Here is a 22119-nt window from a genome sequence, read left to right on the forward strand (position 1 = left end):
CAGAAACTGTGAGCATAGTTGTGTATCTGCAAAACAGATGCTTTACAACATCAGTGTTAGATAAAAAACCTTTTGAAGCATTCACATGTAGGAAACCTGGAATCAAGCATCTGAAAGTATTTGGGTGTATTTGTTATACTCATGTTCCATCACCACTGAGACATAAGTTTGATGATAGAACCAGAAAGGGAGTTTTCATAAGATATGGAAGTTGTCGAAATGGGTATAGAGTGTATGATCTGCAATCTAAGAAGATTGTACTCTCAAGGAGTGTGATTTTCAATGAAAACAAGTCATGGAATTGGGAAAGCAACCAAGTGGAGACTCTCTCAATACCTTTCAACCTTGGAGGAAATGATGCAGAAGATGAAATTCCAGAAGAACAAACTGATACAACCCAGTTTGAAAATGATGGAGGTTCTTACTCAAACACAAGTGTTGCTAAGTTAATTGAGAACAATGATGGAAGCCATAGTCAAGGTTCCACACCTAGCTCTACTCTAGTGAAGTTAAGAACTCTGGAAGATATATATGCAAGATGCCACATGACCATTATAGAACCAGAGAGCTATCAAGAAGCGGCAAATGATGTAGCCTGGCAAGAGGCTATGAATGCAGAGTTGGAAGTGATTGAAAAGAACAGTATTTGGGAACTTGTTGAGAGGCCTGCTGATAAGCCTGTTATAGGTGTGAAATGGGTGTTTAAGACTAAGCTTAACCTGGATGGAACAATTCAAAAACACAAGGCTAGACTTGTGGCAAAAGGTTATGCATAGAAACCTGGGATAGTTACAATGAAACCTTTGCACTAGTGGCAAGGTTAGACACAATTCGAACTCTCATTGCTCTTGCAGCACAAAAGGATTGGAAGGGCACCCGAAAGCAAGAGTTCAGAAGATGTAGGAACTTGTATTGTGCCTACCATCCCTGGTACTTTACACTGCCAAGGAACATCTGGAAGTAGTTGGTGAGCTCGTTGATTTCAGGGGGTTAGGGTGGGTAGAGAGAACTTTCGTCTGGTGCTCGAACATAGAACCACAAGGGATGCGTTTGCTGTGTTGGATAAAAGAGACTGCAAAAGGAATACGAGCATGGTCGCGTTGCATCTAACCAAAGAAAGGATGTCCTGGTTTGAAAACAAAATGAATTCAAACGCATCCTAGTCATCGAAAAGAAGTGAGAGCTTCTCATCTATCTGTTAGTTTCTTCGGTTTCGTTTCCATCGTTTAGCGTTGGCCTTACCGTAGAATTCTGTCTGATGTTAATGACACCGTCCCAGGTCAATGATAGATGTACTACACATAACCCAATCTCAGACCACATAACAAGCTGGACAAATTTTATTTGACAATATATGAGCTTACATATGAATTCTGGGAAGCAAAAGCAAAGCAAGGTTTCATCAAATCAAAACTTCTTTATTACTGAATGCTGTTGGGATCAATTCCGATTATTCCCGAATAGGGAAAAAAGAAATATTGCATTTCGACAGATGTAGGATAACCTACCAACAATGTAGAAGAAAAAAAAAACAATTATAAACGTGACTATGTGAGGCAATGGACATGTTCCCCGTCAATCAGTCCAGGTTAGCAATAACGGCATCAACAACCTCTTGAGTGCTGCTGACTCCACCGAGATCTTTTGTCCGGTACTTGCCTTCTGAGATTACACGTTTCACCGCTGTTTCAAGTCGATCAGCAAATGAAGGAAACTGGAGATGCCTCAACATCATTGCTGATGACAGAAGCAAAGCCACTGGATTGGCCTTCTTTTGCTCCCATAACTTTTCGTTTCCGACATTTCCTGCTGAAGCACCTTGCTCAAAAACAGCGTGATCAGCACCCACATTTCCTGTAGTAACCCCAAAGAGACAAGGAGGCAGAGTTTAGAAGAGACCGACTACAAGAACAAGATAAATTATAAGTGGTGATCAGCGCTTGAAGCAGATGATCTTTCTTCTATGGAAGGGTGGAGTAGATATATCATGGAGTTAACAAAAACAACTTAAAAAAAGGGTATAGGATTTGCAACGACTCGCAGAATAATATAATCAATTAAATTTATTAATAAGGACTTCTACCTCCTGGCATGACACCAGTGCCTCCAGCAATACCAGCTGCCGTATTTGCCACTAGATTTCCATAAAGATTGGGAGTGACCTGCAAGACATGAAACAACCTCTGTAAATGGCACAGGAAAAGAGTAGCACATATAACCAACTATGAAGTTCGAAACTATGCAAACATCTATTTTAAATTTTCAATAGACAACTTAGTTTTAGCTCAACAACGTAGACAGGTCTTTTGGCTAAAATGAAGAGCAAGCATGAAACATCCGAAGCAAAGAGTTGGGCCCAGACCAATAAGTTATTCTCAAATGCAAGATGATCCAACACACAAAGCCTTTTGCCAGTGTGGGGTCTGGGAAGTGCCACATGGACACAGTTTTACCATTTTGTGGAAAGAATATTTTCCCATTTCAAACCCGGATGACAAGGGTAAACACCAAATCCTAGATTCAATTTACCCTCCCCCACCAACTCCCAAAGAACAGAAACATCTGAGTTCATGATCAACATGTGAGACAAGAAGTAAACCCATTAGAAACACAAGAGGAACAAGATGTTGATCCAAGTTAAAACAGCAGAACCAGGAATTTCACATTAGAAAACAAGGTAGATGAACACACTATCGGACTATTTGTGTTGTATTCGACTTATGAATCCATGCTTAATATTTCACTTGAGCGCATCCAGATTGTTCTTCGTTCCCTGCTTTAAATAGAGCATTACTATCTTTCTATGCTTACTTCTCGACCTACCACATGAACATCACAGAGACATCAAACTCTAATAGCTCACTCAATGTTTTGATGTGATTCATGGGTTTTATACTCTCAAACCTTTTCCAATTACTCTTCTAAGTTTTCATAGGTCATCACAATAGCAAAATACCTACAAGAGCTACTCTTTCCCTTTTCTTCAGTCCAAAACTAATAGTAATAGAGAACGTCTAAATTTTGCATCATCAGTTGGCATATGAGCCTATGCAAGATTCTCCACATGTCACGAGTACCTAACATACTTTATAAACTTATATCCACCATCTGTATTATGGATCAAACCAAACCTGAAGCATATAAGAAGATTAGAACAAAACCACCGTTTCTTGCCTAACAAACATTAGAAATGGTTTTCGCAATTCAAATCATATTCACAATTCAGATCATAGAAACCCCAAAAGCTTGAAACTTTTCACATTGGCACCATTTCAACAGCCAAAAAAAATTTAAAGACATACCAGTCAAGTGGAGTCAACTAAGTATTTTCCTGGAATTCCTAGTTAAAAACACGCAGGTCATCAATCCACGAAACCTGAACTTTGCTTAAAATCGATGAAAATTAAATTTCTTGGCAGCCACCCACCCCCTCTAGGCAGCAAGTTATTCCAATGCATTTTTTAACTAACTTCTTAGCTCTTAAATACAAGAGAGAAAGGACAGAATTTGTTGCTAAACAAACTCCTAATCACCAGGCAAACACGTCTGCCAAACAAATTCCTAGTAACCGACGTCAGACCAAGTCCATAATTTAACCAAATTATCCAAACTTAGTCAAAGATTAACAAATAGAAAAACTTTAACCCTGCCATGAACACATCCACATATAAAAACCAGATTCACAAAACAGATTTTGAGCTGAAGGCACATTACCATCACATCAAATTGCTCCGGCTTCGAAACGAGTTGCATACAGCAATTGTCCACAATGATCTCATTGTAGTTAATACTTGGGTACTTTTTAGCAACCTCTCTGCAGGACTCCAAGAACAACCCATCAGCCAGCTTCATAATGTTGGCTTTGTGCACAGCAGTCACCTTCTTCCTGTTGTTCAAATACGCATACTCGAAAGCGTACTTGGCGATTCGCTCCGAGCAGAACTTCGTGATCACCTAACACAGTCACAATCAATTCCCGATTTCTCACAAAATTGCAGAGCTAAAAAGATTGGATTTGAGTTTTTTATTACCTTGAGGCTTTCGACGACGCCGGGGACGACCTCGTGCTCGAGCCCGGCATATTCACCCTCGGTGTTCTCTCTAATTACGACAATGTCCACGTTCTCGTGGCGGGTGGGTAGGCCGGGGAGGTTGAAGCAGTTGACTAGCGACGCGTACAGGTCGAGCTCTTTTCTCAGCTGGACGTTTAGCGAGCTCACTCCGCCGCCCATCGGAGTCTTCAGGCCGCCCTTCAAGCATACCTTGTTTTTCCGGATCGACTCGATCACCTCCGCCGGGACCCGCTTCAGGTCGCCGTGGACGTCGTATCGCTCGAAGTACACGGGAGCGTGCATCGCTTCCATGACTTGCTCGACGGCGTTGGTGACGAGCGGGCCGATTCCGTCGCCAGGGATCAGGGTTACGGGCCGCGGGGCACCGTCTCCGGGACGGGGCATGTAGGTAACGGATCGGGTGTTCGGGTCGGGTTTGGGAAGGAAGTGTGCGGGCGTGGGGCGGTGGGTGAGGTTTTTTAGGATCGGGAGGGTCCGACGGGCCATGGCTGAGTGTTGGGGTTTTGGGTTTTTTTGGAGGGAGGAGGTTGTCGGATTTGCGAAGGGTCGACTTTTTGTTGCAGAGGAGTTGAAGTTGAGCGGGTGATTGACTAGCGAGGGGAATTGGAAAATATGAGAAAGTTGGAGGACTTTTTTACAATAATTCCACGTTCCAATTCGCGTTTCTGGGTGGACCTAATTATGGTGTCAAATTGTCCTAATAATTTCAGTGCTCCATTTTAGGGTATATGCCTAAATTTGTTGGGTTTATTTGTAAGCACACGCATTTTGACACACATTTTAGCATTACAAAATGAGTTCCGCTAAGTCTGTCAAAAATCTGTGTTCTCCAGATTTTAACCCAAATTTGTTTAATAGTACTTTTCTCAATTTTTAAATTGAATCTTTTATTGAAAGTCATTTAGTCCTCACTAGTGTAGTGACCTTCTTTGTGAAAATTTGAAAAACTTTAGCCGAATTATTGAACAGATAAACGATATTATCTACATTAAATGTGGAATGAGTGGGCTAAGCTTTATAATAAGTTTGTTATAATAATGGGCTTCAACTTCGTCTTTGGCAAAATTCGAACCTAAGACCTCTTAGGTACAAGTGAATGAGAATATCACTAGATATAATACTAAGTGGTTCAGAGTGGAGGAATATTAACAATTGAATACTAACCGACTCTTTTTTATTGATGCAATGATTAAAAACTAAATCATAAATAATATCAAACTTACTTCTACGAGATTTAAATCTAAAATCTCATACTTTCACGTATCATTTTACATTTTACATGCATTTTTTCCACATCCTTCTCTTCACCCTCCTATATTCTTATTCATGCCTACGGAATAGGATCCTTTCCGGATCCTTTTTATGGGGATCCGAATGATCAATCAATTAAGTCTGTTCATAGTACATCATGTGGTTAGAAATCATTTTAAATTTAAAATTTAAAATTGAATATAAATAATAATTAACGAAAACTGATTGTACGATATATGATGAACAAATACAATTGATTCATCATTAGATCCCCAAAAGGATCTGAAGAGCATCCTCATTCCATGCCTACAAGCAATCATGTCCTTTTAGTTCACGTAATGTCAATCTTTTTAACTTTTCACATGTTCACTAACCTTCACAATCGCAAATATGATTTAAGTCGCGTCAAGCGTAAAATATTTATCAAATAGACCGACACAATAGATGCAACAAACTAAGATAATTAAGGAGATTTTTTTTTTTTTAACGAAGATAATTAAGGAGTTACAATAGAAGCTTGCGTCTTACCGCATACCAATTTCTATTCACTTATTTGAGAGGGTATATGGCACTTACAATGACCGGTGAGCGTACATTAAACACATGGAAGTATAGTACGTTTAATATTTTTTCACTTTCGAGCATTGGCCCCAATCCCAACAGGATCCTCTTTGGATTCTTTTTGTGAAGATCTTGAAAATTCGGGAATCGTGTCCGTTCTTCATATATCATGCGGTCAGTTTTTGTTAGGTACTGTTTCTGTTTAATTTAAATAAAAAAATTTAAAGTGATTATGCATATGGCATGTAAATTTGTGGGTTGCAAAATTTTTTGGAACAAAATCAAATTATTCCGAGAATTTTGGTATATCAAACACATTAAGCTTTCAAGCTTGAACTACCTAGACTGACCAAGTCCATGTTGAAATAATTCTTTAAAACAAGACTCCACTAGTTCTTTTTAGGGGTGGGTTCAGTTTCATTCAGTTCAGTTTTTTGCCAAAACTGAAACCAAACCGAAACTTTGATTTTTTTTGGTTTTGTTTTGTTCGGTTCAGTTTTGTTATAGTTTGGTTTTTATTTATTTTATAAAACTTGATTTTTTTTAATATGGAATTTAGAAAAGAGATTTGCATTGGTATACTAATAATAAGAAACGGGGAAAGTGGAAAGTGGGAAGGTAGTGTACGAATACAAGAACATATAAACCAATCTTATTCTATCAATAACCTCAATTGCACAGAAAAATGATCACCGTATCCATTCAAAAAGCAAACAAATGGAGAAGTTCTTCCAAGTTCCAAAACTTTCCTCTATAACCAATGATCAATCCTCCCTAATTGAACCAAGTATGCTCCTTGAAAAAGCCCTAGGCTTAGTTTCAAATTTAGCAACAAAGTTTCACAAAAGAAATATCATGGGCATACATTCATAAAGTGTAAACGGATTCGGTTCTGTTTGGTTCTGTTTCCAAACCTCCGAAACCGAAACCGAACCAATAAGGTTTGGTTCAGTTTGGTTTTTTCTTTTTCCGTTCCCTTTTTTTTTTTTTTCTTTTTTTCTTTTTTTTTTCCTTCAATTTTCGGCTTTTTGAACCCACCCCTAGCTCTTTCCCTAATTGGCTATATCGTCTGCTATGGTTGTATAATTTTCTTTACAAGGCCGCTTGACAACCATTCATTTTTAGTTTTTAGTTTTTAGTTTTTAGTTTTTTTTTTAAATTGACAACCCGTTTGGTAAGTAGTTTCAGATTTCAGTTTTTATAAAATTTCAAAAAAAGAAAAACTCATAATTGAAAATTCAAGAAATTAGTTTTCTCTTTTTAATTTTTTCTTTCTTTTTTAAGCTAAAAGTAGTATCAAACGAGTTTTCAGTAAAAAAAAAAATGAACAAAAACTGAAAAATTCATAGTTATTTTTTAAAAGAATTTTGAAATATTTTGTTTCAAGAACTCAACTGAATATTGACATTCCGAAAACTTTTGGTTGAAATTGAAAGGCAATTCCGATTCGCGAAAACTTTGGATTAGATTTGAAACACTTGGTTCCAATCCAATCCGTCCAACAGTTAGGCAAACACAATCCAATGTTACTTCACATCTCGTTAAAAATCAAACCAATCTTTGGAAGAAATTAACATATCATATTTCAAAGTTGAGCTATTACAGAAACATCAATGAAAGGTAACATCAGTAAACTTTTTTCCAAGTTTCCAACCATACAACTTACACCTCAATGAAATACAAAAGTTCTGTGATTCTGAAAACTTCTGCCTACAACAAAACATGAAACCGGTTTCTTCTTGATCCTGGCAAAAAGTTTTGACTAATCTCGTATGGAACCACAGAGCATATCAGTCGTTTGTATAACTCGACCAAAAACATGCAACAAATTTATACAGATTCGTCCACATGGTTTCTTAGCTTCTCAATATCGTCTTCTTTCAAGTGTAAATAACAACTAAACTGCAGGATTTACGCATCAATGAGTTGAAGCATGTGGAGGAGGAGGAGCACCACCCAATCCCATCTTTTGCCCCAATACTGCAAGCTGCTCCACAAACTCCTGTCCTGTGAGTATTTCTGTTGTTCCATATATAACATGCTTGACAGGCTGCTGACGCTGCGCAAGCTCTTGTAGGCTCCCATATTCCACATAATTACCACCACCAATCATGAAGACGATAGCTTCCTTGAAAGGTCCTTTTAAATGGCTGCTACCCATTCCTGAGCTTGACTTTGGAGCACGAGGATCAAACACAAGGTAGGAATCAATTTCTGGATTCGGCCTCCCCTCCACCAAGGCCTCCACTGTTCTTGTCAGTGCTAGCTGCCTATCATTGGACAAAAGATTTTTCACACCTGCTGTCACAGCGCTTATTGATTGCCCATAGAGTTTCTCTGCCCAATCGACTATGTTGCTTCTGCTAGCAGAATTTGCTGATGCCAGTGAGACATTCAGCGCCTTGATCTTCTTCACATACTGAAATGCACTGGTATCAACCTCAGATTCCCTGAGGGCTGCTTCCACTGCTTCCACTTCCTGTTGATTAATGGCTTCAGAAGAAATAAGATACATGATAGAAAACCGCAGCTTATCCATCTTACTCCCTTTCCCTCTAAGCACACCTAAAAGTTCACTTCGATCAATGCCTCCTCTAACCATCATGTCATACTCCTTTTTGGCAAAAGAATCGAGCAATCTCTCTTTGATCTCACTCAACAACACAGTTGCAATGTTGGTGTGCTTATCAATCACCTGCTTCCGTGCTGTCAACTCTGGCAATGAGTTCACTGCACTCATCAAATGCTTTGTATTCCCAATCATGTCTGTTCCATCAAACTCAGCTCCATCATTCCCGCCAGTCCGTCTGTTGACCTCATCAACATCCCTCTTATACTTATTCAATTGGGTCTCAATCTCTACCGCTACTTCCGGAAATTCTAGAGACCCATTTGCTACCCAAAAGGGATCTGAGCTATCTAACTCATATGACTTCATCCCACCCTTTTCACCTTGAACATTCAACCTATTAAGCTTCAATCCTAGAATATCATGCACCAAGGGTCGGTACCTAAAATCATGCTGTATTCCCACAGATAACTCAAAATTACGATCAAATATACACAATATGGGGCGCTGGAAAGAGCTCACAAAATTTCCACCTTCCGTAAACAGATTGTTCTTTGACAACAAGTGGTCTCGAAGTCTCTGATCCAATGCTGATGCTACCATCTCAGCTGGTCCACCACGAGGGCACCTGATAATTGGCACAACAGCAAGCGTAGCCAAAACACAGAACAAACCACCAACTATCTTTTCAATAATGTCCTCAATCTCACGGTCTCCTGCCTTGGGATCATTTAACTGAACATAACTGTTCTTCTGTGCCAATGAGAACAAATTATCTTCCAGTGTCACAAACTCCAAATACTGATCATGCACCTTCGAAATCCGATGAATCGAATCCGAATTCAAAGTCCCAGATGCCAGGTCCTCAAGCAGAGGTCGAGGAATCAAGGACGAGAAGTTCAGATGGAAGCTATCATACAGCGAGTTGGAGGTGTCGGCAATAATCCTCTGAATGTTGGAATGGCTGGGCTGGACAAAGTAGACAGCAGGCACATCGTGAACAGGTTTTCGGTCCTTGTCAATCAGGAAGTACAGGGTCACGCCATGCTTACGGAGGTCCTTGACATGGATCAACGGGGAGAGAATGTTTTGACAAAACTTATCATAGATCAAGATCTTGTAGACCTCCTCGTTGGCCATACCGGTTGCATTAACGGGTTGGTTCAGATTCAGCATACGGGTAATACATTCTGAATACAGAAATCACAGATCAAAATCAATAATTTACGCAAATCCCAGAAAAATTATTCAAATTTAAGCAAGCCCAATTCAAGCAAAGCAAATGAATTTAGTCACAGTTCTCAAACCAAAACCACAGATCAAGCTCAACAAACAAAACCCTCAAAAAATATAAACATTTCATCCATTCCAATTGCAATTCCGGTGAAAATTCATCTGGGTTTTCTATATTAGGTAAATGGGTTCTCGATTTAATCCAATATTTTCAATTTTTGCTTCCTTGGTTTGGTTGATACACAGATCTAGAGAGAGAAACTAAAATGGTCAAAAGATAGTATCACCTGTTTGCCTCTGCCGCAGATTGAGCGCCATGACCGTGAAATCTACGTTCTCCGGCGAAGCAAAGACTCACCCAGCAACTTATGGTTCGCTTCAAATTTTATGAATTTCCCAAACAGCTCTGCAAATTTGAGGGTGCCGATGATGTAAAAAGATAGTTGTTCGTCTGCAGCCGTTTCAAGACGAAGAATTATACTCTAGCTAATAGGAGTTCGCCACGTCATATAAATACAGATGTAGTTATTTCATTGGTTGACCACGGAGTCTTAACCAATATGATCTCATTGAAGCCTACCAATAAAATCACATACCGAGGCTGTGTGAAGAGGAGAAGGAGAGGAGTGCGGTGGCGGGGGGCCGTGTGGAGATGGCGGAGACGACGTCGTTTCTGAGAAACAGATACTGGGTGCTGAGGCACGGGAGGAGCATTCCGAATGAGAGAGGCATCATTGTTTCTTCCATGGTTATTTTTTCTCTTTCCCCCCTCAATTTTCCTTAATTACTTGTTTGGCCCTGCAAATTTTGAGTATTTTGAATTCGACACAGGAAAATGGTACCCGCCCAGAATATCAATTGGCGCCAGAAGGTGTAAGTCAGGCACAATCAGCTGGACAATCATTCCAAAAGGTATTACTTTCTGTTTTAAGATTTGAACTTTTTTGGTTTGTTTTGAGTGCAATTTATTTCACATTCGAAAAGTTTGAATCTTTTTAGGGTGCAAAATTATTGAATGATTAGGAAATGTGAATTAGAGTTTGAAAACTGGTAGGCTGGAAGATTTAACCGAAAACCGGAATGTCGATGGAAACGAAGAAATGGGAGCTTGAGTAGTTTGTAATGTGCAGGTACTTGAGGAAAACAACGTACCGCTTGATAATGTTCGGATTTGCTACTCTCCGTTTTCAAGAGCAAGTCAGACTGCTCAAGTTGTTGCATCTGTCCTGAACATTCCATTTGAGGGGGCTCAATGCAAGGTAAGATAGTCCCTGAATCGACCAAAAGAACGGTATCTTGGTTGATTTCTGATTAAGATAAGCTTGGTTGTTCGATTATGCTAATTTAGATTTCAAACCAGTGATCTTTTCCCCTGGTTGCTTTTTCTGGACAGGTGATGGAAAATCTTCGTGAACGCTTCTTTGGTCCTTCGTATGAGCTTTTGTCACATGATAAAGTAAGTCCACTGGTGTCGTTTATAGGTGGTGCTAACTTATAATCGTCTGTTGCTGATGCTGAGGCTGTCGTAATTCTGTTTTCCCTTTTGCTGGTAGTATCACGACATATGGGCTCTTGATGAGAAAGATCCACTCATGAGGCCGGCAGAGGGAGGAGAGAGTGTCGATGATGTTGCGTGCAGACTTGCACAAGCAATGGAAACTATGGAATCACAATTTCAAGGGTAAGTGTATAAATACGCGTTTGGTATTCTAACATCGTAGTCATGTTTGCAATACTTCTATCTTAATTTCTAGAAACATCTTATTCTTATGTTTGACATTGCATATGATCAGGCACATTGGCATTGCAGAGACATGAAATAAAACGTGTAATTGTTGCTGTGGAACTTAAAAAGCCTATTTCCGAATAATTTCTACTTAAAAGAAAATAGAAACAGCCGTCCGCGTTTAAGAATTTTAGAATTAAGGATGAAAAACCTGTAACTGTAATTACTCAGTTTGTTTGCAGTTCTTGATAGATTATTTTTCAATGCGGTTTCTCGGTTAGCGATTTTCTCTGTTATTGTACAAGACCGTCGGTCTATCCAGCTGTGCCACGGCTTTCCTCTTTTAACTGCCATTAGGTTAAATTAAGTCATACCTTTTCTTGCCTGCGTATTATATCTGTGTGACTTTGTTACTTATGTTCGTTCAATCTACAGGTGCACGATCTTAGTTGTTAGTCACGGCGATACCCTACAGATCTTGCAGACGATACTCAATGCTGCCAAGCTAAACGCGGGATCCAGTTACACTGACCTGTCATCAAGAATTCAAGCAGTTCGAACCCCTCCCATCTTATCACAGCACCGGAAGTTTTCCCTGCTTACTGCAGAGCTCCGGGCAGTGATATAAGTATTATCTGCGAAGAAACTTTCATCTTTCGTTTGTAATTTGTCAAAAACTAAGATTATGGATAGTTGTAATTGAAAAGGATTAAGTATATGCACAACTCAGCACGGTGGCTTTGCCTTGATTGACCATTTTTTGGATAGCAAAAATCGATTTTTTAGTTCTCTTTCCGTTTGCTGCTCAGCCCTTCCCTCGTTCAAACTACCGAACAAGAAACGAAACTCGTTAAGAAATAATTCACCATCTCTGTAGCTATCATAAACTTGGACTGAACCAGCTCCTGCACATCGTTGGATCGCCAACGCTTGGAAAAAGAGTGGAAGGAGATTGAGTCACCTTCTCTAACAAAAAGTTGAATTTTAATTTCAGCTGTTACAATTACTGTCCTCGACATAAATGTGTAAACTACATATACCCTAACAAGACATTTCCTCTAACTTCGATGCCATTTACATTTTTTTGCGCCCCTAACAAAAAAGTAGCCCCGAGGCGACAGTTGTTGCCATCCTCTATGAATTACAAAGAACAAAAAAGGCAACAGCTTCAGATGAAAATATCGACAAGCAAACAACAATGGAGAAAACCCACAGGCCACAGCATCCCATGAGACAATTTCCATGATCCTTCCTCAATCTTTGGTTACCCACCTACGGCCTCTGACCTGAAACCCACCATAACTCTGATCACTACCACTCTCTCCACCGCTTTCTGCACTGGTATATCCAGATTTGCGGCGATGCCTATTTGCCCTTGCAACCCCACTGTCACTCATGCTTCCGTTCAAGAGAGGGTCATCTATCCCACGAATCACCTTCCGTGTAGGTGATGTGGATATACAACTGTCATCCCTCGTCTTTCGTTTCTCCTTGTCATGTTTCTTAATGTTTTCAGAGATCTTGTGTAGCTTCTCATTGAACCTGGTGAACCCCTTCTCCACTGGCTCTACTGCCTGTGTAACTGTGAACTTCACATCTTGCACAATCTGTATTTGAGGCAAAGAGCAGATTCAGAACTCAAAACTGAAAAATCATACACCATGACCCACAATCAACTGGTTTCATGTAGATACGACTTTCTTTCAGTTCAACAGATGGTTGGCCATTTGAAATGTATTAGAGAATAAAGGAACATTTTTCAATCCGAAATATTTGTATCCGTTCTTTTCCACAAACATTTACCACCTAACCACAGACATCAATTAGCAGCCTTCGCAATTTACACATGTTTTCAGTGTCTTACAGCACAGACATCCAATATCAACAGCAATCTACAAATCTTATTGGCTATACCAAGGTGTAACACTGTCATTGTTTTAATACATTTCTAAATAACCCTTTCCACGGGAGCTATTTCCAACCCCCCCCCTCCCCCCACGCTTTTTTTTTTTATTTTTTTTTATACATCAGGGATTACTAGTTCCATATTCTTAGATCAATTCATGATCGTAATGTACGAATAAAAAGATACTTACATATTCCCCGCCACCAATGAAAACATCTCGAACACTTTCTCTGATGGTCATGCCGCTCTTGACATCAATGTCAGGAGTGGGGAGGCGTAGCTTTGTGGGGCGTTCACTGTCCCTAACCTCCTCCGGATCCAAAGGACAGTCAGCCGATACATAGTCTCCAAGAACTGAGACAGTTCCAGGAAAACGATCTCCCATCATTTCGTAAGGTTTGGCAGGAAACACATATAGGTGAACAACAGAGGCAATGCCCATCTGTAGAGGGTGAAAACGCAGAACTCTCAAACTAAAATATGTTGCATAAAGATGGTAAACTGAAAAAATCTTTTGTCATGTAACCAATTTAACATTATTGAGAAATGCAAGACAAAGTATACAGAATACTAGTAGCAGAATAAAATGAAAATTGGAGGAGAAAAAAACTATTAGTCATGATTTTGATTTTATCGACTGACAAACCCTTCCTAGTTGTACAAATAAATTTCCACCAACACCTTCAGAAGAGGAGTAATTATCTCTCAAGACCACATCAACTCATAAAGTTCAAGTAAGAATAAACTATCATTCAAAACACTACGATACAAAATGTCAAATGAAAAGACACAATAAGAAACTGTGTTACCCAATGAAATGTTCTACCTCTATACAAATGATGAAGTCTTGAACACTTGACTTAAACTGCAATCCTTGAGCTATAGGGCTTTTGAACAAACCCAAGGCATAGAGAAGAGCAATTGCCACACCTTGCCACCATGTCAAAAACACAATTGATTTAAATGTCAAAAACTTGGCTAATGGTTTTATGCGAGCTAGTTCATCTTTTGTAACAGTGTAAAACTGAACAAGACAGTACAAAGCCCATGACTGACTAAAATTTAGAACCACTGCAATATAAGGATACCTGCAAGCACAAGAAAATTATGACCATGAGAGTCCTTTATGAGTTAAACGTCATTAAGTTACAATTCTTTTGTAGGACAAAGAGATACGTAGGGCATCAACTAGATAGAAGGAAAATTGGCAAGTCAAAATATCAAAAGCACTTAAAACAGAAGGCATTCTTATTTGAGAAAGTAATTGGTGAAATCCAACAAGCTATGATACCATAGCATAAGTCAAAGGTTCTAAGAAAAAGGCTATGGCTACGGAAACTGAGGTCTTGACAGGTCTCTCCTGCTTGTTTTTGAAGAAATACATACTTTAAAGAACTAAAGCAGGATCACATGACCATTTTGCGTCCCTATCAATTGACAAACCCGTCCACACAGTAACAGGCCAAAGAAATGAGTTAAAATATGTTAGCCACCATCCACAGTGAGTTTAGCAAGATTTTAGAGGTTATTTCGAAATGCAGGATTGCTGAAGATTCATTTCTAGGTATACAACTATAACCAAAACTTACAAGTCCCCAAGGAGCAACTTCACATGTGTATGAACATAATCAGTACGAGTAACAAGCAAGAGTTCCATGTGAAATTCAATAAGTGATAGTTTAAAGAGCTTCTTAAGGGGGCAAAAAAAAACTTATCCTATCAAATATATTACATCATAATTTCAAATTACAAATGCTTTTCCTATAATCATTTGAGATTCTCTTACCCGCATCCCCATTTAAAGTCACCTTCGCAATATACATCAAAAGCTTCAAGGATAACTGCTACAATAGCACTGAGAGACTTAATTAACATCTGTCCAAGAATAAAAAGTGAATTTATGTTATAAAGGGGAATGGTATTTGAGAACAAGAAACAACGGCCAGTAAAAAAATAAACTTTCTCAAAGTGATGGTAAACATACATACTGAACAATTCCGAATTTGACAACTTGGTAAAACCATTGACCAAGTTTCCATGGTTTCAAGATATAGTTCACTGGAAAAGGATGCTTAACGGTTCCCCTTTCAGAACTGTGTTCTAATAGGGGAGTCTTAGAACCTGCACGTCCTTCCCTTTCCATAAACTCAATAGTCCTCTCTTCCCCACCTTACAAGGAGGAAAACATATATAAAAGAAAAATGTCAAAAGCAGAATAAATATAAACAATGGAAGTAAAGAAGTTTCTTTATCTATTAAAAACAAAAGGACTACAAACTGTAAATGAAAAAAAAATCCTGGATATATATGTACCCCACCAAACAAGGATTATTTGAAATTACCATACATACACTAAGTTAAGGATGGAAAATCTGATCATTCAACATGATTGTCATATGATTGGTCCTAAACACTTCAAAACCTTACCATTGTGCAGAATAGGTATTTATTTATTTGTGCATTGGCCCTGGAAACTTAAAACCTTAACATTGGTTCTGATGTTAGATTCTCATATGCAGAAATTTGTGCATGTATAGAGAGAGAGAGAGAGAGAGAGAGAGAGAGCTGAATGTGTATGCAAGACCAGACAAGGAACATCTATTGCATAGCAGCCAACAGGCCAATCCTGTCATCAACAGTGCAATCTTGTCCACAATCAGTACTTGATTGTCGATGAATTCTCAATTACCATGTATTACACGTGAACATATACTTACAATGCTTTTTGTGAAATTCAAGTTTGAGATCCAAATAACCATTTAATGCATTATCACATTTCCAAACCCATCAAATTTGAATTTTAATGAGCATGTTAGCTAAAGCTAAAGTTCTTAAAAGGACATACCCAAGCATGCAACCAAGTACCTTCCAAAGCAATACATGGCAAAGGATTCATAGCAATCCCGTAGAATCTCGCAATAAACGCTTATCGAAGGGTTCAAGAAAGATACTAACTGTAAACAGCATCAAGTTAGAATCTGGAAAAAATACACCAAAGATCAAAGGAAGAGTACTTTTCTGTTTGTAACACAGGCACACCTGTACATCTAGTTTCAATTGTAATAAACAATGATCAATTATAAATCTAATACAAGAATTTAATCTTCACAAATTAACAGAAACTTAATGAATGGTACATGTACATTCAACTCATTATCTTCCCAATGTGCACTAAAGAAACATGGATGTTTGTGAGCCACACAAAAACAAATAAAATTGACAATTTCAACATCTTTCGTATGTTAAATCTCAATTCAAGGTTTACCATGCACATTAAAGTTTATAAACAAAAAACTACACATAAGATTCTCCTTGGGAACCACAAGCACACATGTCATATGTGCCGACGCAAACACCATAATTCCTCCCACCCTCTCTTTTCCTGAACTACTTTCCCCACCTTTTCCCTCCCCTCTCTCCATTTAACACTTACTATTAATGATCTACACTAATAACCATTGTCTAAAATAAGTGTGCGATAAAAAAACTATATATTTAAAAGACATTTAAGATTAATATATGTTCTACCTATAACCCCAAGGAGAGGTTTGAATTAAAAAATACAAACAAAATTAAATTTTAAAACCCAAAATAAAAACTTACAGATTCTATTGCATAGCACGGAACCATGAGTACAACACCAATTAAAAACTTTTGCTCCTGCAAGGTTCACACAAACCAAAATGTGAAAAATGCAACAGAGAAACATTACTATAGAACCATGCATAGTAAATACAATTTGTCACTAGCGAATAAATACCTCAGGATTTTTGTATGCAGAAAGGTGCTCAAATACAAGATAAATTGAAAGGGAAAGAGTGATGAGTACAAAGACACCACAAGCTAGACTTGCCCAGGTAGGAGGTGTGTAGGCCAACTGGGTAATGAGATCGAGAAATGGTGTTATCTTCATCAGCTGTATTTCCTTTTGACCAGCCTATATTCTCAAATATTGCCAGCATAATGGAATTATCAATTCACAAACATATGCATTAAGTGCTGAATCACCACAGACAACAGAATATGGACCTGTTCACCCAGACAATGAATAGTAAACATTAATTTAGAGTACAAATTATATAGATACCAAGCACACCACCTAATATATGATTATTCTCGCGTGGTATAAAAAGACAGATTGACAGAAAACAAAGTGGGTAAAAGGTGCAGGTAAAGGAAAAAAGTAATGCCATAATTTGTTCGGAGATCACCATTCCCTAGCTCTAAATGCATTACCATCACATCAAACCATTAGCATGCATGTATTTAACTATGCTGTTTAGTTGTTTGTAACTGATCATGATACTGAACCAAAAGAATCATAAATCATAAATTTGGACATTTTATCATGCACATCATACCACCACAATGCTCAGCATCCTAAATTAGTATAAAAATTGCATACGCAGATTCAACGCTCGTCAATTCAGACCAACCCTCATACACCAAACTCAGTCAAAACTTGCAGCTCAAATCAGCACATGAGAAAAATGCTAGGCATCTCCCCCAAAAGTGAATTTATCAGTCTTTGAGATGTGCAATAAAAACCCATCAACATTGTGAATTCAAGAATCATTTTTCCAAAACACAATCGGATTTTCCGATAACCAATCCAATTAAACAATTTCAGAAATCAACAGTGCGAAAAAGAAAATCTATCAGATAATAAATAGAGGATGGAAATCCACAAAAACTGTAACAAAAGTGAGCTCCTTTAGATACGATTAGCCAGAAAAGGGAAGTGAAATACATAATAGGAAGTAAATTTACATCATTTTTCCCACACTTTCCCAGCAACCAAACAGAAAACTCAGAAATTAAAAGCAGATGAACTGACTCCCGCAATCAATTTAACCAGAGAAATCCAATTTTACTATGGTGGGGTAAATATGGAAGAAAAGGGTCAGAAATTACTTACAGCGAGCTTCGTCGACTCGGTCCAGGGAGCCGGAAAGAAGATCCTTTCTGATCAGAGAATCAAATCAGCATTATAAACCTCACGAAATTCGCATTCACAGAACCCATCTCAAACCCAACACGGACGCCGCACGTGACACTTTGTTCCAACAGAGGGAGAAAAAATGAAAGCTCTTTTTAGGGTTTTTTTTCTACAACATCGTATTTACTCAAAAATTGTGGGTATTATAAATTTGAATTTAAAATTAATAAAAAAGAAATTGTTAATAAATGTACTTGATTTACAAACCAATCATTTTCTTTCTTTTCTGTCTAGGTTTGAAGAGTTGGAGAAATTTTTTATTGTGACGGGAATATAAATAGTACAGCACGTGTTTTTATGTAAGTGGTGGGAAATTTTATTTTTTAAGTTATTAACTTTTTAACACATATATTCCATCATTTATATAGTGACACGTGATGTACCATCTCAATGTACCGAAGAGTTGAAGTAAATTGTAAAGTTCAATGAGGCAGGCTTATGCCAAATATAACGAACCTATGGTCTCATTTGGTATGAAAATTATTTCTTTATTTCGTTATATATTATCAATTGATACAAACAAAAACCTTTGTAAAAATCGGGGTTGAATATCTAATTGTGCACTTCATATTTTGTATATTGAAATACTTGAATGAGGAGTGCTTAATTAAGTTTTTTGAGTATTAATAATAATTTATTCGTTAAAACGATATTTATATTTCGTTCTTGTAAATAAAGAATTCAAAACTAAATTATTATCCGATTCTTGAAAAACCCATACCTAATGCTGTAAAACAATTAAACATAAAAAATCCATTGAATGATGCATGAATGAGAGGGATTGTTTGTGTAGGTGCAATGTGAATCATATTTAAGTTGCCCCTCGAACTATCTATGCAATGTGAAAAGTGTGCCCTTCAATGTGAACCATGTGTGCCCAATACAAGCAGCATTCATACTAACGAGAACCATTCATGCTAATAACATAATCATTGGTATATATCCATTTGCTCACCATATATGCATTCAACTGTCGTGAAATGTGATGTAAATGTCACATAAGTGTTTGGGTAAAAAAGTTAATTAAAGTGGACTTTGGTGAAAGTCATTAAATGCATTAGATGAAAATGTGATACGAAGGTGAAATATTTTATTTATGTATGTAAGATGCTGAATAACTCAAAATCCCTATAAATAAAGGTATGTCTGTAATCTCATTACAACATACAAAGAAAAAAAGTAAAAGTAATAATACCAATATCTCTTTCTCCTCTCTTTACCTGCATTCCTTTTGTAATATAGTTACGAAAATATATAGTGTGATGCATTGCATCCATTCCACTTCTATCTCTAACAAATGTTATCTCTCTCATTTTTGCCTATTTATAACATCAGCTAAGTTTTTCTCATGTTTTGCTTATACTTAAGAGTGAAGTTTTGTTCCCTTTAGTTTAGGGTTTTGTACTTAGATCTAATTACCCCCAACTTTTTTTTTTGATCAATTCGATCGTTATGCTTTCGGAATTCAAATCTATTTATTCACAACTTATAAAAATTGTCACGTTCCGGATTTGGAATTGGCAAAAACTAATCACAATAACAAAATAAATGATATATGCATTTTGAAATATGGATTAAAATCCCATTTCCTCTTTTTGTCCCACTTTTAAGTTGTAATTGTGACAGCCAGTCCCGAATTATTCGTACCACAGGTGTGAAATGACGGTTTTGCCCCTAGTGGTTTTGTTTCGCTGTGTGGTTGTTTGGGGTTTTGGTTGGTTGCTTTTGGACCCCACACTCTCATTCTCATCTTCTGCCCTGTCCCGTATCTCTTTCTCCCTCTTCTTCATCACTTACGTACGGACAAGGATCAAAACACTCGAAAACGTTACGGATCGAAGTTGAAAACCATACCTTTGTGTTCGTGAGCTTCATACGAGTTCAACCATACCCATTTCAGGTAAGGAATCCTACGATTTCACGTCAAACTCGAGATCCCCGATTTGGTCACAGTTCATGCACACGTGAATTGTTGCGTTTAAGGGAATTTGAAGGTTGTAGGAAGCTTGGTGAGGTCCTTAGGAAGCTCGGGGTGGTTCGTTTGAAGGTTTTGGACGTCGGGATCGTGAGTTGCAGGTTTGGCCAGATTTTTCGAAGTTTCTCCGACGAGATTCTGTGGGTTTTAGGGTTTGAAAGTAGTAAGGTTTTGTTCTATTTGTTGTAAGCTTCATTTTGGTACCAACTTCATGAAATTTGGTTCAAAAACGAGTGAGAAACAAAGATTAGAAAATTTTCCAGTTTTTCTGCGAAGGCGACGGCGCCGGAAGTTGCCTGGAGAAGACGACGAAATATTCTGTCAGTTTGGACGGAATATTCCTAACGGTGTTAGGTTAACTTTAATGGAATCTGTTAGTTTTAACGGAATATTCCTGACGGCTTTAACTGACGTCGTCAGTGTGCCAGGCACGTGCTTGCGCGTGGGCAGCACGTGTGGCCGTGCCTTGGCCGGCGCGTAGGGGCGCGTGAGACGTCGAAAAATTATTTTAAAAATATGGGGATGTTCGTGAGGTTGAGTAGATCACGTTGGTATATTCATACACCCCATTTGAGCATTGTATGAGAAGTTATTACCTAGTTTTGGTTATGTGCTTTAAATTAACGTTTTTATAGTTGTTTCGCATATAGGTGAGACATATCCCGAGGACGAGCGTAGTCACTCGAGGCAAGGGGGTTACGACCCTCCCACATACCAGTGAGTGGGTTTTTGGTTTTCCGTATATACCTATATACTTGTGGATTTTCCCATAAATTGAAATGAAATGCTTATATGTTTTAAATGCCATGCATTGCGTTTGCCTATTTAATTATGCATTAGTAGTTGCATATATGTATGTTTGGTGCTGCGGACGCACAGGTAAGTGTCAGGTAAGTTATAGTTTATGTTTGTGATTAGTAGTGATTTGAGATGCATAGAGAGCTCATAACCTGCACCTCTGGTGTTAGTGTTCCCGCCCAAAGTAAGGCACGGTCATTCACGTGATGTTCACCTCCCGCACCACACATTCATCTTAGATCCAAGTTAGGTGCACAGTCCTGTCGTACATACCACTATAGGTGGTTCCGACTCGTAGATGACCCGTGATTATTCGCCCAGTGTTCACGTGATCGTAGCACTTGAGCGTATTTATTTACACCCAGTCCTGTCCTACATACCACTTTAGGTGGTTCCGACTCGTGTGCAGGTATAGTTAGTAAGTTGGAGATTTGAGCTTTAGATTCAGCCGTACAGGTCACGTTAGGTGACTCCGGTTGACAGATTACATGACATTGTGTCACATCCCGGCCCGGGGGGACCACTTCCCGGGCCCGCTCCACCACCGTAGCACGATATTGTCCGCTTTGGACCCTGACCACGCCTTCATGGTTTTGTTTCTAAGAACTCACACGAGAACTTCCCGATGGGTCACCCATCCTAGGAATGCTCTCGAGCGCTACTCGCTTAACTTTGGAGTTCCCATGGAACCTGAAGCCAGTAAGCTCCCAAAAGGCCTCGTGCTAGGTAGGGATGGAAATATACATATAAGGATCACTCCTATGGGCGATGTGGGAAGTCACAATCCACCCCCCTTAGGGGTTCGACGTCCTTGTCGGCATACCACGGCCAGGGTTAGGCTCTGATACCAACTTGTCACACCCCAAAGTTGAAAATAAGGATGATAATCGAATTAGGGCATGAATAGTATCTAAAAAAAAATTTAAATTTACAACAAACGTATGATGGAACCAGAGCCATCTAAGAGTTCACTTAACCTTGTTTATTTAATACAACATGAGTTTAAAGAGTTCAACTCTAACAACATA

The 22119-nt window shown here is 38.5% G+C and overlaps 4 protein-coding genes across 9 annotated transcripts; 1 reads left to right on the forward strand and 3 right to left on the reverse strand.

The window, feature by feature from the left end:
* Positions 1 to 1397: 1397 nt before the first annotated feature.
* On the reverse strand, positions 1398 to 4691 carry LOC137728013 (isocitrate dehydrogenase [NAD] regulatory subunit 1, mitochondrial). Of its 2 annotated transcripts, none has more exons than XM_068466892.2 (4): positions 4032 to 4691; positions 3715 to 3954; positions 2084 to 2162; positions 1398 to 1854 (listed from the first exon to the last, which is right to left on the reverse strand). In XM_068466892.2, exons 1-4 carry the CDS (start codon positions 4557 to 4559, stop codon positions 1580 to 1582), a joined length of 1122 nt encoding a protein of 373 aa, XP_068322993.1. In that variant the 5' UTR covers positions 4560 to 4691; the 3' UTR covers positions 1398 to 1579. The 2 variants fall into 2 exon arrangements, with proteins under 2 accessions (XP_068322993.1, XP_068322994.1); XM_068466893.2 differs by having other exon boundaries at positions 3715 to 3942; positions 4032 to 4679.
* Positions 4692 to 7444: 2753 nt separating this feature from the next.
* Positions 7445 to 10276, reverse strand: LOC137728801 (SEC1 family transport protein SLY1). The gene is made up of 2 exons (XM_068467573.2): positions 9975 to 10276; positions 7445 to 9644 (listed from the first exon to the last, which is right to left on the reverse strand). Exons 1-2 carry the CDS (start codon positions 10003 to 10005, stop codon positions 7804 to 7806), a joined length of 1872 nt encoding a protein of 623 aa, XP_068323674.2. The 5' UTR covers positions 10006 to 10276; the 3' UTR covers positions 7445 to 7803.
* A 24-nt stretch (positions 10277 to 10300) lies between these two features.
* On the forward strand, positions 10301 to 12162 carry LOC137729204 (Phosphoglycerate mutase family protein). Its single transcript, XM_068468065.2, has 6 exons — positions 10301 to 10435; positions 10519 to 10599; positions 10818 to 10946; positions 11081 to 11143; positions 11241 to 11368; positions 11849 to 12162. The coding sequence occupies exons 1-6, from the start codon at positions 10340 to 10342 to the stop codon at positions 12039 to 12041; spliced, it is 690 nt and encodes a 229-aa protein (XP_068324166.2). The 5' UTR covers positions 10301 to 10339; the 3' UTR covers positions 12042 to 12162.
* Positions 12163 to 12375: 213 nt separating this feature from the next.
* Positions 12376 to 18374, reverse strand: LOC137729203 (protein LAZ1). 5 transcript variants are annotated; one of them, XM_088678584.1, is made up of 9 exons: positions 18238 to 18374; positions 17173 to 17348; positions 16923 to 16979; positions 16165 to 16273; positions 15304 to 15488; positions 15106 to 15194; positions 14146 to 14407; positions 13510 to 13761; positions 12376 to 13020 (listed from the first exon to the last, which is right to left on the reverse strand). In XM_088678584.1, the coding sequence occupies exons 2-9, from the start codon at positions 17230 to 17232 to the stop codon at positions 12667 to 12669; spliced, it is 1368 nt and encodes a 455-aa protein (XP_088534710.1). In that variant the 5' UTR covers positions 17233 to 17348; positions 18238 to 18374; the 3' UTR covers positions 12376 to 12666. The 5 variants fall into 5 exon arrangements, with proteins under 5 accessions (XP_088534710.1, XP_068324164.2, XP_088534711.1 ...); XM_068468063.2 differs by having other exon boundaries at positions 17080 to 17348; XM_088678585.1 differs by having other exon boundaries at positions 16185 to 16297; positions 17080 to 17348; positions 18238 to 18290.
* Between the last annotated feature and the right edge of the window lie 3745 nt (positions 18375 to 22119).

This window comes from Pyrus communis, chromosome 10 (assembly GCF_041283825.1).
Source record: "Pyrus communis isolate YQ-2024b chromosome 10, ASM4128382v1, whole genome shotgun sequence".
Classification (NCBI taxonomy): Eukaryota; Viridiplantae; Streptophyta; class Magnoliopsida; order Rosales; family Rosaceae; genus Pyrus; species Pyrus communis.